Raw genomic sequence first — 18,051 nt, 5'->3', positions numbered from 1 at the left:
TAAGCTGATAGCAAGCCAACATCTGTGTCTCTGTATATTTCTACCTCTCCCTCTGTCCTCTCTTTCACATCTGCCTTGGCAAAAAGGCAAGATGATTTAAAATGTTGATTTTTAGTGGAATAAAGAAGTTAAATACTTTTTTTTACTAATTACTCATTCTATGAAAGCTTGCAATCAGAAATAGATGTTTTCTTTTTGGACAGTGAGACAAGAAAATGCATTTCTCTTTAGTTTTATGCAGCTTTTTTGTGTCTTTCAGCTTTTTGCTTTGGAGCTTTCCACAGAATTGTTTTCAGCAGAAGCATTCTTGGCTAACTACTTGATTTGTCTCAGCAGGAAAAACTTGCATACCGAAATAATTAAATAGAAAGGTTACATTTGTGACGTTATCAGGAATACCTGTGCTTTTCTTCGTATGACAGGTCAAAGTATCTGATCTGAAAAAAATATTATTTAGCAAAAAAAGAGACAATTATTTTAATCTTAATCAAGGAAGTGTGTGTGTGTGTGTGTGTGTGTGTGTGTGTGTTGAAGTAGATTCAAGGTTGTCTGAACACCATGTGTACAGTATGAATAATTGAGGCTGCAGCTGGTAGTACCACTCTCTGGATCTCTCCACTATCCGCTGACTAAGAATGAGCCTTTAGTGCTCCCTTTATATAATTTGCAATGTGGCTGGTGTTTACTCAAACATGTTCAGAGATAGAGAGTCCGGTGGAATCCAGATCACCACCTGTGTATGCAGGGAGTGTCTCTCTCCTCTGAGGGTTGTGAATTTGAGACCAACATTGACCAAAGAAAACATTGTTCAGAGGTTGAAGGTCAGAGCAGCTGCACTTAGTTCACTCACAACCATCATTTATCATTGTCGGTGAGAAAAAATGTCTGAAAGCGTCAAAAAAGGTTGATACCAACTTTGGATTCGGACTCAACAGTTTTCAGAATTGCTTTTTTGTCGTTGACCTGCGTTTTCTTTGTTTGACCAGTCCATAACCTCCCCTTATCCTCACTCTCTGCGCCTCTTATCCCTGAGTCATCAAACCCAGGGAGTGTTTCACAGTTTGAGCCAACTTTACTATGCAAAATGTTAGACCGACTCCAAAAATCGTTGCTGATTGAGTTTCGTAACACCGGTAGCTCATCTTTCTTTCATATCCCCCTCCCCCCCCTGTTGACACCCTGCTTTTGGACAATTTCCAATTTCCCTCTCTCCTCTGAGAATGAAGACATAAAACAACGTGAGCGTTTTCTCGTCTGTGGGGCTGCTGTTTCTTCTGATATCCAAATGCTAACGGTACACTCGGGGTTTGTGGAAGTTACTTTTGGTGTCTTTGTGAGACTTGCAGTCTGTTAAAACATGTCTTTAAGTTTCACTCTTACTTGTGCTAGACCTTAAGATGAACGCTGGACCAAAAATAACTATCTATTCTTTTTTTGTGTAATCAGTTATTTTATTTAAATGTAATGTTTTTTTGTCAAAAATAGCACTAGGTTCAAGAATGTTAAAAGAAAAGTTGTTTGCCTTCACACAGGCTTCACACAACGATATTGCATATAAAGACACACAAAACATTTCTAATGATATGATACATATAATACCTGCATTGTAACTAGTAAATCTAATAGTTTTAGTATAGTGAAAAGTAAAATATTTCCTCCATAACGTAAAAGAGTTGAAGTATAAATAGCTAAATTGTTTTACTCAAGAGTATTTAAGTATTTGGGTAAATATTTACTTTTCACTGTTAAAAAAAGAAGCATATTTTGCATATGGCATTTATAAAACCTAATGCTACTTGTACAATAGAACAATTACAAAACTGTTTTTAATATAGGATTATTTCTGTCTGCATGTGTGGAAGTAGACGGAGAGGTGGAAAGAGCAGACCAGTAGAGGCCTAGTGTCAGTCCATAGTTTAAAAACGCTCCACCCCTACATGACTCCGCTGCGTTTGGAAAAACAGAGTATTTCCCGGGTCACTGGGATCTCTGTTTCTAGACAAAGCACTGGGAGTAGGTAGTGGAGTTTTCATTTGAAGATAATTTGTTGTTCATTCAGCAGGAATGTGTTCCATTGGCCGAGGGGGCCATCAATCTTCAAACCAGATTGGTCGACTAGTCAGATGCCTTAGTGCTCCTCTGGGACAAAGGCAGCCATGTTAATATGGAGAGTAGAAGTGTGTGAGATTGTGTTTCTTAACGTGAGTTTGTCTGTGTGTCTCCGTACTGCTGGCTTATTTCTCAGCCTGAATCCTATCAGAAATCACACGGCTTATCATGATGGATCAGAGTACATTTATCAGTAACACACAGGACAAAAGACACAAACTCGTCTTTGTGTTCAACTGTCAACCCCACTGGAGCGGCAGGGAGATTGTTAGCACGCTATCTGCTACACCAACAGTACATGCTGTTTTGAATATGGGAGAGCCTTTGCCCTTGGATTGTAAAGAGCACTTCAAATAAATACAGTAGCATCTCAGATTTTGAATTTGGGTGAACTAACAGACATTTTAGTTTTAAGTTACTGAAATATTCTCATTGTATTCAGGCTAGTAACATTAACCATGGCTTTTTTTTATTTAAGAGCCCAATCGGCATGCCACATTTTAGTTTTCCTGCTATTTCATCAAATCCTGTCATGAAAAAAGTCCACTATTACTGAACCTAAAAAGAGTGGTGCTGTGATTAAGTCATTCTTTAGGCCGACCCTGAAGGTATAATGGCAAGGGCTCCCTCGACAACGAACAATGGGATTTTTTCCATTGGATTTTGGAATATTGCATAAAAACAATTGGCGAACAACCAACTTTTACACTTTTGTTAACGAGGATAATCTCCAAATAATAACACCAATTTTATAATTTTTTAAGCAGAAAATCTAGCAAAAAGCTAACATTTGGCTATAAACAAACTACATCACAGTCACATGTCTTCAAGTCACCACCACTAAGCTAAAGGCGGCTAATATTAGTTTGGTTAGTGTTGACGTGAAGTAAACTCATTTAGTCACGTTTTAGCAACCGCTGCTTTTATGAATCTTGGGTATTTACTGCTATATTTTATTTAGTAGAACAAAATGTGAACATCTATTCATCCCATCTTAACCCTAGACTGTATTTCAGGCATCTTACCAAAGACATCTTCTAAAGAACGTTGATTTTTGGGCAAGGGAACCAGAAGTGCTAAATTGCTAACTCTTTTCCAGTTTTCAGAACCATTCCTGCACCACTCTAAATCTATGGAAGTTCAAACATTTCACTTCCTGTGTAACTGCGGATTTAAAAGCTTTGGGTGGAGCAGATATTGGAAGTTATGATCTCAGTCAATTTGAAGTAGATAAATAATAAAAAAGTAAATGATATATAAGTTTTAATGTAAAGAACATTTTGTATGGTGGCTTTTCTGAGTGTTTTGTGTTTGTAATGCAGAGTGATACTGTCAGTAGAAGTCAGCGGTCTAACAAAGTAAGATAAGTCATCGCCATTGTCATTCAGACTGGAGAAATTAATTGACTAAGGCATTTCTCAGAGTCACGGATCATCAGTTTTGGAAAACATACCTACATTTTTTTATTAAGTAAAAGCAAACCTAAAAAGGGTTACTAATTTGTACAAATACTTTGTTACAAGTAGACAGTAAGTCCTGCATTCAAAATCTTACTAAAAGTACAAACGTATTAGCATTCAAAACGACTTACGTTCTACCATTTTGCAAATATTGTATAAAAAAGGTGTAGCTAATTTTAATACATTTCTATACTGTCAGGTATCTTAATCCATAATAATACATCATCATTTATTGGCTAATTTATATTGTTTGATTATTATATGATCCTGCATAGTAACTAGTAACCAAGGCTGTCAAAAAGATGGTGTGGTTTAAAAAGTACAATATTATCGCCAAAATGTAGTGGCATAGAAGTATTAAGTGGCACAAATGAGAAATAATCGAGTTATGTACAAGAACCTCAAAGCTGTCCTTAAGTCTGGAACTTAAGTAAATGTACTTATTTCATTTCTACCATTGCAGATATATGCTGTATTAAACAATACATGTGCACATTTTACATCAATTTGAATGTTTTATACTATATAGTGTACAGAGAGAAAAGTATGTCATTCATACAGGCTCACACTTCATTAAAACAACATCTATTTTATTCCATACATTCACCCACTCTGGCTCTGAGGGAAGCATCATCAGTCACGTACGGGAGTAAATCTGTGTGTGTGTACGTGCACATCTGTGTAAGTGTTCATACATATGTGCACATGAACTCTTATTTCCAGAACACTTGTGAATGACTGAGCAAAGTAGACACACTGATTGTTCTCTTCATGACAAGCACTTTTCACAGCGCTCCTCCTCATCCCTTCTCTCTGTGTTCCCTTGCGGAGTTGAAGAGTTGAATCATAGGTCAGCAGCTCTTTGCTCAGAGAGAGACAGACTAGATTTCCAGATGGTGAAGTCACCATCTATCTCTGCTTAACTCACACTCGCACACACAGTTTGCACACATAGTAAATACCCTCTCAATGGTTGCACAAACTGTACACAACACACACACACACACACACACACACACACACACACACACACACACACACACACACACACACACACACACACACACACACACACACACACACACACACACACACACACACACACACACACACACACACACACACACACACACACACACACACACACACACACACACACACACACACACACACACACACACACACTGCATGCTGCCATCTACCTGTACCTGCCCTGCTTCCTCTGACGGTGCGTAAAACAAATTGAGACATGTCAGCCCTGTAATTGGTTCCAGGAGAAGAGCATGATGGGAAGAAAAGCGCTGAGTGGACACTTCCGTTAAGAGGGGGGAAACCCACTTTACAGTAACTGGGATACTTTGAAACTGCAGTGTGTGTGTGTGTGTGTGTGTGTGTGTGTGTGTGTGTGTGTGTGTGTGTGTGTGTGTGTGTGTGTGTGTGTGTGTGTGTGTGTGTGTGTGTGTGTGTGTGTGTGTGTGTGTGTGTGTGTGTGTGTGTGTGTGTGTGTGTGTGTGTGTGTGTGTGTCTCTCTCATGTGTGTGTGTGTGTGTGTGTACTGTGGCAGCTTGCCAGCATCTTTGGCCTGCTGAACGTCCATTTGTCTTAAATGGGAAGCACACAAGCTCAGAAAAATATGATCGTGCCCCAAACTCAAACAGAGTAGAAGACATTGCAACATTTGTCCCACTGGCATTTCCCTCTCATTAAGATTTATTTTGCATTGTTTGTTTTTTCCAATTTCATCTGTTTAAAGACATGACTAGAACATTATTCAGTTATCGTACAGTAGTTGATTTTTACAGTACATTCTCAGCCAATTCTCAAAAGTTATTGAGAATTGTCCAGGTACTATGGGTGTGTGATTCTGTGTGTGCATGTTTGTTCGTTGCCACGGCCACAAAACAGCTATCAAAACCAGGAGCATCCGTCACAGAGAGATAGGCCTAAATAGGCCTCTTAGATCAGAAGCTCAAGGACAAGACACACGCACACACACACACACACACACACACACACACACACACACACACACACACACACACACACACACACACACAGTATGAGAAAATGATATTGGCGCAAGACCTGAGTGTGGGCAAAGGCCAGAAAACAGTGATGGAATTATTTTCAGTTTGTTAACAAACTTTCTCTAAAGCAACAATATGCTCAGTTCTCATGAGTCAAGCACCTAAACTTAAAGGACCTAAAACACCAGGTTTGGTTTTGTTGGTGCAATTATGTTGCACATAAATATATTTTTTACAAGCCGTTGTTTTTTCATGAATACTTTTACACAGAAAGCAAATATGCAATGGAAAGGCGATGTCCTTTACCTTCCAGAACAAGCCCAAGCTTTGCCAGCATTCGCACCGCAAATCAGAGCTCATGTACAAAATCATTGGCATGACAGTTGCCATGCCAATGTAAAAAAGCAATTATTTAAAAAAACATTTACAATAAAAACAATCTTACATGCCCTGTTTTCTAGCATCAAAGAAAAAGAAAAAAAAGGTTGTACTGTAAGCTGTAGTTCATCTACGGCCACTAGCCGATACTCAGGTAACTCAAACTCCGTCTCAGTCAAGTTTCCATTGAAATGTAGTATCACAACTTTATGTCTATCAAATTGGCAGAGGGGAATGCTAAATAAACTGTGTTTTAATCTACTTTTGTTATTCAAAAATTAGAAGGTGGATGCTATAAGAAAAGATGGCGGTGATATTTCTGCCATTAAACCATTGCAGGAGAAGACGACACAATTAGATAATCAAATAAGCACATTAAATCTTAATCAGGTGTTAATAATGTGGAAAAAAACATGATGGAAGTATGACATTTTGTATGTTTGGTTTACTTATTTGAGAAAGCTTATAGTCTCCCTAAATAGAAGGAAGGTTCAGTGGAAGTTTAGCTCACATGCTTTATCATGATTTCAGTCTTTTTTGATATATATAATATGCAATACATTTCCGCCCCAGCTATGGGTCAACTCTTTTGTGCAATAATATTTATTCGTAAAATGTAAAGCAAATGTGTCCATATTTAATAGGTTTTTTATGCTTGACTTAAAATGGTGCATACAAATAGGTGTTTATAGATAGATTATTTAGGGAATTAAAAAGCTTTGTATTGAAGTATGTTTGGGGAGTTAATGGCCTTGATTGACAGGTGGCTAAGCCACTCGCTTAAACTCCAGCCACTCCTCCTTTGCCCACACTTGGATGTCCTGAATGTATGAAGTGACAAAGACATTACCTCATTGTTTTTCTGTCCAGCAGCTGACTCTTCTCAAGTTAAGTAGACACTGCTGTGTCACAGTAACCTTAGCTTAAAAACAAATCTGAATCATGCCTGTCAATTACTCTCAAAACATTTTAAAATGTACACACACTGCAGCAGTCCATCAAACGGGACATTATTAAGTTATAACTTTAAATGTATAACAACATGATGTTGATTATTCAGGGTAATTTTCATCTGATGACGTCCTTCATAATTGTTAGGAATTAGGAATGTGGTGTCTCTTTAAACGTACTTTTAGATTCATGGAAAACAAATGAAGGCATTCTGTTTCATTTTGCTTAGAAAATCCGTTTGAAGAGTGAAGTGCAATATATTGTGTCAGTGAGCTTCTCTGTTGCAGTGTGTGTGAGATGCTTCATCATAGGTGTCCTCCCCCCTCTTTGTCTTTAGGCCAACTTAAATTATGGCTGCAGGGTCACGCGCAGGGACAGGGTTCTGAGCCTCAGACAAGACGGTAAAAATAAAGAGTTACTTACTGAAAGAGAAAGGTTACAATTAAAACGAGCATAAACTACATGTTATAAATCAACAAATAATTAATTATAAAAATGAATAATAAATACATATAGTTATAGTGTTTATTTAGGAAATAAAACATTCAGCATTATTGGCAAAAGTTTCGTTTGGTGCCATGGTGCGTAATTAAAAGAGGATTTAATTGGTAACATATTCAGCAATTGTGCATGCTGCACAGTTTAATGTATGTCTGTACTACTAATCAATTTAGTAGTTGTATTAGTGTTGTTATTATCGGTTAGTTTTAGGGTGAACTGCAGGGTAAAGTCTGTCTCTTTCGACCACTTCAACACTGGGGGTAAAATATGATATTTGCATCAAATGAGCCGTTATCCTCCTTTTAAGCCGGCATCCACCCCGACACACACACACACACACGCACGTACACACACACTCCCACACTCCCACAAGAAGAAGAAACTGACTTTTCAACGGGGGTTATATGGACATTCATCATCGCAATTGATAATGAAAAATGAACAGAGAATAGAGAGAGAATTAAGGGGAAACCCGACCGACCGTGTCAGGAAGACTCGGAGCTTTATTATTAATACTTTGTTATCGTTTACTTTATATATAAACGTTTGAATAAATGTAGATTATTTTTACTGCGGGGTAGTAAACAAATATTTATTGAATTTTCACCAAATAATGTCTGCTTTACCTTTTACGTCAAAATAGGTCCGAGCCGAGGACTGTAAAGTAGTTTTCAGACCACACTAAATCATGTTTTAAATGAATGACGCACCAGTGTCACTGGGCTTTTGTAAATACACTTTTATCAGCTTTTGTCTAGATTTTAGAACAAAATATTAAACATGTAAACAACGAGTAGACCCGTAGGCCTTGAAGCCTAACCCCAGAAGAGGTATCCTCCCGCGGGCCGTTCATCAGCGACCGATAATTAATCTACTCACAACTTAAATTGGACCGCTTTGGTTCTAACAATAACAAATAATACAACTAATAATAATTATGCAAAGTAATTTTACTGGCAGGTTTCAGTATACCGTACAAACCGCAACAATTTTTTAACATTACGTATTTCATGTCATTTTACCTTACGATTAACAATATTCCTGCGCGGGGCCAGGACTCATTTCTGTATTTTTTTCCAAATCCTGTCTGAAATGTAGGGTTTGAAAAATACTATCGAGTCGAAACCTTTGCATTTTTTCGATTAAAAATGTGTTAAATGTATTTTTATTAAACATATGTAGCCTATCTATGACCCCTAAAATGGCTGGGGAAAATATCAGCCTCTCAGCAATAACCTAGATATAGCCTATAACTCTAATCATATCAAACAACATATTTCATGGGATGTTTTTTTCTCAAATAGCTGAGATAAAACAAAATCATAATGATGAGTTTTTCGACATAACCCAAAACACCCTAAAACAATGACACATATAATTTTTTTGTAAGACTTTGAATATATTTCCTGCAAAATGTTTGAGTTTGTGTGTGGGGTGCGTGTGTGTACTGTTCAGCATACACTAAGTGAATGAAGAGGGCTCCTGTCCTTCATCACCTCCTGACTCCACCTCCTACCCTCCTCACTCACTCACACACACACACACACACACACACACACACACACACACACACACACACACACACACACACACACACACACACACACACACACACACACACACACACACACACACACACACACACAGGCTGAGATTGTGGAGGGAAAAGAGGGCTACTCCTCCTCACTCCTCCACTCCTCTCTCTCCATTCACTGAGAAAGCTCTGAGCAGAAGCCTCTCTCCACCTTCAATGGACTCCATCTCTCTGAGCCCAACATTCTTTTTCTGCCGAGGGAAACAGTGAAGACCAACACTGATCATCAAGTTTTTTTCTTCCTCATCCTCCTCGAAAAAAGTTCCTTTGAGTTTGCTGCATCGCCATGAACTTCTGCCGGACTTAAGTTGCTTCCAGAGTGGCGTCGTAAACAACTGATGGGCGAAAACCGAACCAGACTTAAAATAGAATCCTGCAGTGTGAAGAAGATTTCCTAGACTCTCGTGGATTTAGAGGGTGAGGCTGATTTGGGGGAGGCAGACAGGTAGAAATAGGGAGGCAGATCAAATTTAAAAATAGCCTACCTTAGTCCTAGTTTTGCCCCCTGGACCACGATGGGTTCAGACGTGCGTGACCTCACCTCCATGCTGCCCCCCCTCTCGGGGGGCCCCAGCCCCGGCTGCCCGACCCTGCCTGTCAGCACGGCCCCTCAGTGGGCTCCCGTCCTGGACTTCCACCCAGCAGCCTCCCCGTACTCCTCCCTGGCTGCCCCCCACTCCTCCCTGGGGCCGCACTCCTTCATCAAGCAGGAGCCAAGCTGGGGGGCCACCACCGACCCCCACCTGCACGAGACGGACCCTCACTGCGGCCTCAGCGCCTTCACCGTGCACTTCTCCGGGCAGTTCACGGGCACAGGGGCCTGCAGGTACGGGGCGTTCGGGGCCCCTCCAACGGCACCAGCCCCCCCCAGCCAACCTCCATCTGTGACGGCCCCCCACCACCACCAGCCTCCCAGCAGGATGTTCAGCAACTCCCCCTACCTGACCAACTGCATGGACACACAGCAGGCGGCCCGTAGCCAGACAGGTAGGCAGCAGGTGTGTGTGTGTGTTTTCTGTCTGGGTGTCAGAATCATCATCCATTTTTTCCGAGACGCTTTGAAGGACGCTAATGAAATATGCCAAAAGTTTCCAAGTATCACCTGGACTATATGTTTTTGCATCCTTTAGTTTGCCTCCTTTTATTGAAGCTTTACTTTTTTTGATAACAAAGTTCATTTTTCCTAGAAATCAAATGTAAATTCAGGACATGTCACTGTTTAACTTACTCTCATCAACCATCAGCTGATATTAAATCTAAACATGACATTTCAAAACACCTCAGTCACATATAACCTAAAAGTGTCCGTATTACACCTGCACAAGATATATGAAACATTATTTCATATGGTTTAAACTGGCAGATGTGATGCCTTCACATCCTGGAGGCCTCACTTTTACCTTAAGTTCCCAGTACTGTCACTATCAGAATCAGAATCATGTTTATTGCCAAGTAGGTTAACACATACAAGTCATTTGCCCTTCTGTATTTGGTGCATACATAAACACAGTCAGACACAGTGTAAGAATCGGCCCATAAAATAAAACAAGGATAAAAGCTATTTGAAGTAAACTGTAATAACATATAAATGTTATTAAAGAAAAGATCCTTATTAAACCCTTGAAAAGATAATTGAAAATCTCATTGAAGAACTGGAGAGTATTGCATGCTTGTGTACACACATGGATGCTTCATTTTTGTTTCTTAGAATGTGGTGTACATTTAAGCATCAATAAAAAATAATTATTGTTAGTTTAATATTCAGAATGAATCCAAAGACATCTGTGCAACTCAAAGCCGTTTGAGTAAATGGGTAAGTTAAGACAACAGTTGCAATAAGTCATATTACATTTTTTATTTTGACCTTAAACAAACTTACATTTAGACTCACCGTGATGTTTCATGAGATAATAACAATTATCTTGGTATTTTCTAATGAATGAATACTTAGTACTTGACATATTCATCATTTATTTAAAAAAAAAATCATTTGGAGAGGTTATCTGCTTTTTAAATTCATATTTTGGAAATACATTTTTAAAAAAAATTCTTCAAAGTAGATAACAAATATTAGATGTTCACTATCCACCCCGACAAAAACTCTAACTATTAGGCTCGGGACTTTATATCATTTTGTCTACAGCAAGCATGTTGTGCCTCTGTTGAAGCTGCTGTACATACTAACTAACACTCAGGTAATAAAATACTTCATGGAATTACAAATGTTGGATAAATATCTCTTTTCATTTTAACTGTTCATTTTTAATATAAACCTCAAACATCTTAATAAAAATGTGTGCCCAGGTGATGTTTGACAAACGAGATTTTTTTCTCAAATGTTTCTCTCCAGAGTTAAAGGAATTCATACATGATTGTTGAGGCATCGCTGAGTTAATATCATTTGTCATTTCATCTATTTGAGTCATGTTTTCCTTACATTTAACAGTTTTTCACATTTGTATACACTAATAATTTAAGTATAAATACATTTTTTGAAAAATACCAATTCCTTTAAATGTTGATTTTATATGTTATTCACTACTGAACAGATACAATTGTTTTAAACATTAAGACATACATTATTTTTGTAGAATAAATGCTTTTATGTATTTAAATGGTTTTCAATAGAACGGGAAAGAGGCTATAAAGTTGAATTCATAAATGTTCCCATAATGTAAGTCATTATAAGGGCCTGGATCACTTTCGTCATATGCTTTTCCTTTTCTGTTTGAAAAGTAGTTGTATTTTTAGCTACAGAGTAAAAGCCAACTTAATGGGGGATTCATATGATCAACGATACATACTTTATAATAAAATCCTAACTGCTGAGTATCCTGCCGATCTCAGCTAAGCCCGGCTCTTCTCCATGTCCGATAATGAATCTGTTAGTGGTTCCCCAACAGATTAATTAGTAATAACATGCTTATCAAGCAGATCATTTAGGAATAACATTATAATCAAAGCGCTGAGCCGACCTTTCACCTGTTTTATCTGTACCCCCACCCCCCGCTACGGCTGGACGAGCACAGACAAAAACCAACAGCAGGACGGGGGTCTGATAGCAGTGCAGGGTCACAGAGACTATCACTGTGACCCCCCCCCCCCCCTCCACAGGAGGGATTTCACTTTTTGATATGGGATCAGGGCATCTACAGTATCATGCAGATATTTAGAAAACGTTTCTTGTTAAGTGAGGCCTGCCGATACGAATAAGAAAAACATTTATGAATCAAAAGAAAATCACGAAACACATTTCTGATATACTTTTATTTTTTGAACATGTTTAATTTGTTTTACAAATAAACTAGCTTTTACAGGTCTGCACTTTTTATCAGTTAATAGTAATAGTAGCAAAGATAACCTAAAACATGAGTGCTGCTAATTTTTAAAGATAATATATCAATTCTGTAGTCTTCTAATTATTAACGACAGGTAAAGTGTTCAAAACAAGCATTTACCAATATCACAATGTCAGTGAAAAAATAGGACGGAATGCATATTTTATAGTTGTGGTTTCCCAACATTTTTAATTTACAAATATTTGAACTAAATGTATATTCAGATTTTAAAAAATCCCCAAGAATTCTTGGGTTTTCCATTTTAATACAAATTGACCTCATCAATGAAGTCTACGTGTACAGTATATTCAGTGCTGGACTTCAAGGCAACAAAAGTATCCTACTACACACATAAAAACACATACACGGCCACACACAGACACACACGGCCACACACACATGGCCACACAGACACACACGGCCACACACGGTCACACACGGTCACACACGGTCACACACACACACACACACACACACACACACACACACACACACACACACACACACACACACACACACACACACACACACACACACACACACACACTCACACTCTCACACACACACACACACACTCACACTCTCACACACACACACACACACACACACACACACACACACACACACACACACACACACACACACACACACACACACACACACACACACACACACACACACACACACACACACACACACAGAGAGAGGAGTCAGACAGAGGTGAGTGGAAGATAAATGGACATGTTTAATGAGGTTTTTTCCCTCCTCTCAACCAATGAAGCACTGAGGAAAGTGAGTGAAAGTGCATCTTTTTATTTAATGAAGCATGTATGAGAGAGTGAGAGATAGTGTTTGAGTGTGTGTGTTTCTGTGTGAGTGTGTGTGTGTGCATGTGGGTGATTTATGGGAGTGTGTTGTGCCCTTTAGGTCAGTCTAAGTCATGAGTCAGGCTGGTCGGGGATATCAGCCACAGCTCTAGCCTCCTTCTGTGTGTGTGTGTTGTTTAATAAAAACATTAAATAACACACTTTTTTTCAACTAAACAAATCTATTTAGAGTATTCATCAGTTGGTGTTTACACTTTTAAAGCAAATTTTACAGTCAAAAACAATCATACAATAAAAAATGTCATTGCAAAATTAGATATACACCAACAGCATCTTGTCCTTGTGGCTGATAATCTAATAAGAAAAGTACAAATGTTTGTATCTGCTCCAAGCAATGTGTGATCTCTGATGGAATGTATTCAACATTAATATGCAGTGACTCTGCTTTTTGTTTCTGTGTCGCAGGTTACAGCGCGGTTGCATTCGATGGAGCCGGTAATTACGGCCACACTCCTACACACCACAGCTCGCAGTTCTCCAACCACTCCTTCAAACACGAAGATGCTCTAACACAGCAAAGCACTATGGGTAAGTGTCAATGGAAGCTGAACTTTTTGTGGGATTCATTTAGGAAAATTTGTTTGAGACACAAAAATAGTTTAAAATATGATGCTGTCCAACACACATGGAAAGTTGAAACCGTATAGAAACCGAAACATTTTTTAGCTTGGGCTCTATGTTGGTTGTCAGTTAATAGGAATTAAATCTAACATTATGTTGCTAGGAGCCTGGTAATACTGTATAAAACATCAATGTAATGAATTCATTGCAGTTGAATACATTTTAATGTGTGGTTTAAATGTAGTTTAACCACCGGGGGTTCGCGTGAATCCCACTTGAATTGTGTAATTGTATAATGGTTAATGCTACACTGCTAAGCTATTTGCCTTTTTACAGGCACCTGCCTCATTTAGTAATATAGAAAAACAAACTGCATTACCAAGATGTCAGTTAACTTTCTTTTTACAATTACAAATCATTGCTAAAGAAAATTAAAAAAGAGTAATAGTTTGAGGTTAGGATCTTTCTCACCAGCTAGCCTTCACTTGATGTAGCTTTCTTTCTTCAGCAGCCTCTGCAGTTAAGTGTAATAGCATGATAGCGTGTGTATTTTTTAGTTGCAATTTTAACAAAATGTACTGTATCTACACATTTCTATAGCATCATCCTTTTTGAAAACAAATGTGAAAAATCATGTCCAGGTACATTTCAAACACAATGTAGCTACATTTTGTAAGGCCCTATGCATACTATGTCCAATTATAAATTGCATTACCTCCTCAACCCAACTGACATTAACGTAGGCTAAAACAAATTACATTACATTTAGCAACTGTCTTACAAATGTATGCTGACTGTACCCTGTTCTAACTTGTTCTAAATTGTGTAAGAAGTGCCTGTGAGGGATTAATAAAGTATGTCTTCTTCTTCTTCTATATATTTTTCTTAAGTAAAGCTAAAAATACTACCATCTAAAATTACTTCATTACGAGTCAAACTCCAGCAGTCAAAATGTTACCTTGGTTGAAGAACACAAGTATTATCAGCTAAATGTATAAATGTACTTGTTATGCAGAATTGCTCTTTTTCCCAGTATTATTTTAGTATTAACTATTATATTATAATTTGTAAAATGCTAGGTAGTAGTTCAATTATGCATCATATTATATCATGTGTTTTGTATATGTAAAAACTAACTAATAAGTATGAGTGTCAACTAAATGTAATGGAGTAAAAATGGTATTTACCTCCGAAATAGAGGGGAGTAGAAGTATAAAGTATCATAACATGGTACATATATATTTAAGTACAATACCTGAGTAAATGTACCTAGTTACATTTCACTACTGATTATCCCTCTCATTCTGGATCACATTTTAGAATAACCTGACTATTCATTCTTATCTTTCAAAAGTCAATTTCCTAAATATAAATACAATGCATCAGAGTCTCTTTCAATAAGAGCAATAGTAGACTATATGTGTAAGTCTATGTGTATAATAAAGCACAGCTGCGTTTGTACGGCAGCTCCATGGCCCTCACCTAGGGAGTGTCTTGTCCCTTATCCTGACGTCTCGGCAGTGACCTCGTCTGTCGGAGGTATAAATCAGCCACATCCTGACTCACAAACTCCCTCTTCTCCTCTTCTCATCTTCTCATCCACTCTTTCATCCACCCATATTTAATCCCTTCTTCAAAACGTTATTTAGTAAATATTGAAATGTGTTGGTTTAACGAAGCCGTCACGGTAAATTCTGATGTTTTGTTTGGGCAAAGATAAGTGGGAGAATCTAAGCTGAGAGGGATTTTAGAATGTAGAGAATTGTCGAGGGAGCCATTTACTCTGATGCAGGGGAATCTCAGAGAGAAACGTAAAGTGCAGTGGCTTTAATTGTAAACAAAAAAAACTCCTGAAAAGTGGAGAAAAACAGGAGAGGGCAAGAAGGGGCAGAGTTTAAAAGGAAGTTTCTTCTCTGAGTGAATCACTGAGGAGTTTTTGTTTCATCTTTGTTTTGTATGGGTAATAATACAATGTGTGTGTGTGTGTGTGTGTGTGTGTGTGTGTGTGTGTGTGTGTGTGTGTGTGTGTGTGTGTGTGTGTGTGTGTGTGTGTGTGTGTGTGTGTGTGTGTGTGTGTGTGTGTGTGTGTGTGTGTGTGTGTGTGTGTGTGTGTTTATGTGTGTGTGTGTCCACAGCTGAGCAGCAGTATCCTGTTCCTCCTCCTGTGTATGGATGCCACACACCTTCAGACAGCTGTACAGGCAGCCAGGCTCTGCTGTTGAGGAACCCATACAACAGGTAAAACACATGCATGTTCTTATTTTTAGGGTGTTGTGGGGGTACCTGACTAGAACATCCATTTTGGGGACCACCATTTCTAAAGGTTGTACAACACTGACACAAATTGGCTAGTATCCTTGAGTGAACGTATACAGAAACTCCACCTTTAATTATCATTCAGACACAGTAGAGCTCACTGATTGGATTAGGAACAAACTCCTTGTACCTGCACAGCCAATATCTATTTGTGTAATAGACAAAGCGTAACAAATAAGGGGTTTCAGAAACCATTGTTGTTTGTCCCAAGCAGTAAGTAAGTGAAAGGTAGCAGGATGCAGTGTTGAACAGGGAGTCCACCTTCAGCAGGTCTATCTGCCTTATATCCACTTCCTTTCTTTTTTTGCCAACTCCGCCATAAGAAGAGGAGATCAAAAAATCCTAACTTGGGTTGTTGTTTATGTACAGACAAGTCGTTTTCTATTACGCAGATACCTACAAAAGTCAAGGTGCCACTGAAGGAAGTAAACTATCAATATCAGGAAGCTCTGTAGAAAAGTGGGTTGATTTATGAGGACATTTTCTGCTCGCCATTGACTGAACTATACAGGCCAATCCTGCATAGCTCATAAGCTATGCAAGAATTTTCTAATCAGGTCTCTACTTTTCAAAACGAAAGAAAAAAGGCTTAGGGTTAATACAATTCTTCAGTTGAGTCCCATCAAGCAGTTGTCCAAAAACAGTCTGTGATTCGCTGCAGAAAATGACAAAATGAAGCGCTACCTTTCAGAAATATATCCTCTCAACACACTGCTGTCTTCTGACAGAAACATATATTTTTTTATTTAATGTATCCTATCAAAAATGCCCTGAGGTTTTTCGAATGAAATGTTTTTTTCTCTGGATTTCTACTCATTTTGCGCGGTATCAACAGACTGTAGCAACTCATTTGCCTCACATACTAAATATTAATCCGCATACTAGATATGTATTCACATATAACCCCAACATACAGTGGGGCAAAAAAGTATTTAGTCAGCCACCAATTGTGCAAGTTCTCCCACTTAAAAATATGAGAGAGGCCTGTAATTGTCATCCTAGGTATACCTAAACTATGAGAGACAAAATGAGAAAAAAAAATCCAGAAAATCACATTGTCTGATTTTTAAAGAATTTATTTGCAAATTATGGTGGAAAATAAGTATTTGGTCAATAACAAAAGTTCATCTCAATACTTTGTTATATACCCTTTGTTGGCAATGACAGAGGTCAAACGTTTTCTGTAAGTCTTCACAAGGTTTTCACACACTGTTGCTGGTATTTTGGCCCATTCCTCCATGCAGATCTCCTCTAGAGCAGTGATGTTTTGGGGCTGTTGCTGGGCAACACAGACTTTCAACTCCCTCCAAAGATTTTCTATGGGGTTGAGATCTGGAGACTGGCTAGGCCACTCCAGGACCTTGAAATGCTTCTTCCGAAGCCACTCCTTTGTTGCGCGGGCGGTGTGTTTGGGATCATTGTCATGCTGAAAGACCCAGCCACGTTTCATCTTCAATGCCCTTGCTGATGGAAGGAGGTTGTCACTCAAAATCTCACGATACATGGCCCCATTCATTCTTTCCTTTACACGGATCAGTCGTCCTGGTCCCTTTGCAGAAAAACAGCCCCAAAGCATGATGTTTCCACCCCCATGTTTCACAGTATGGTGTTCTTTGGATGCAACTCAGCATTCTTTCTCCTCCGCACACGTCTAGTTGAGTCTCTACCAAAAAGTTATATTTTGGTTTCATCTGACCATATGACATTCTCCCAATCCTCTTCTGGATCATCTAAATGCGCTTAAGCAGGGGGACACGTCTGGCACTGCAGGATTTGAGTCCCTGGCGGCGTAGTGTGTTACTGATGGTAGCCTTTGTTACTTTGGTCCCAGCTCCCTGCAGGTCATTGACTAGGTCCCCCCGTGTGGTTCTGGGATTTTTGCTCACCGTTCTTGTGATCATTTTGACCCCACTGGGTGAGATCTTGCCT

The 18,051-nt window shown here is 38.8% G+C and overlaps 1 protein-coding gene across 5 annotated transcripts in view; it reads left to right on the top strand.

Moving 5' to 3' along the window:
• Positions 1 to 9,079: 9,079 nt before the first annotated feature.
• wt1a (WT1 transcription factor a) overlaps positions 9,080 to 18,051 on the top strand; it is a 27,771-nt gene continuing 18,799 nt past the window's right edge. The window contains exons 1-4 of one of the 5 annotated variants that reach the window (XR_013808637.1): positions 9,080 to 10,007; positions 13,651 to 13,773; positions 15,274 to 15,345; positions 15,942 to 16,044. Coding sequence is in view for 4 of the 5 variants with exons in the window: in XM_079684193.1 (XP_079540319.1) it covers positions 9,536 to 10,007; positions 13,651 to 13,773; positions 15,274 to 15,345; positions 15,942 to 16,044 (770 nt within the window). In the remaining variant the exon portion in view is untranslated. The remainder of the gene's footprint in view (positions 10,008 to 13,650; positions 13,774 to 15,273; positions 15,346 to 15,941; positions 16,045 to 18,051) is intronic. The other 4 variants (XM_079684193.1, XM_079684192.1, XM_079684195.1 and 1 more) reach the window with 4 other exon arrangements.

Source organism: Notothenia rossii, assembly GCF_949606895.1.
Source record: "Notothenia rossii genome assembly, chromosome: 5".
Classification (NCBI taxonomy): Eukaryota; Metazoa; Chordata; class Actinopteri; order Perciformes; family Nototheniidae; genus Notothenia; species Notothenia rossii.
Note: the sequence above shows the minus strand (reverse complement) of the source record. Positions and strands in the feature narration are given on the sequence as shown.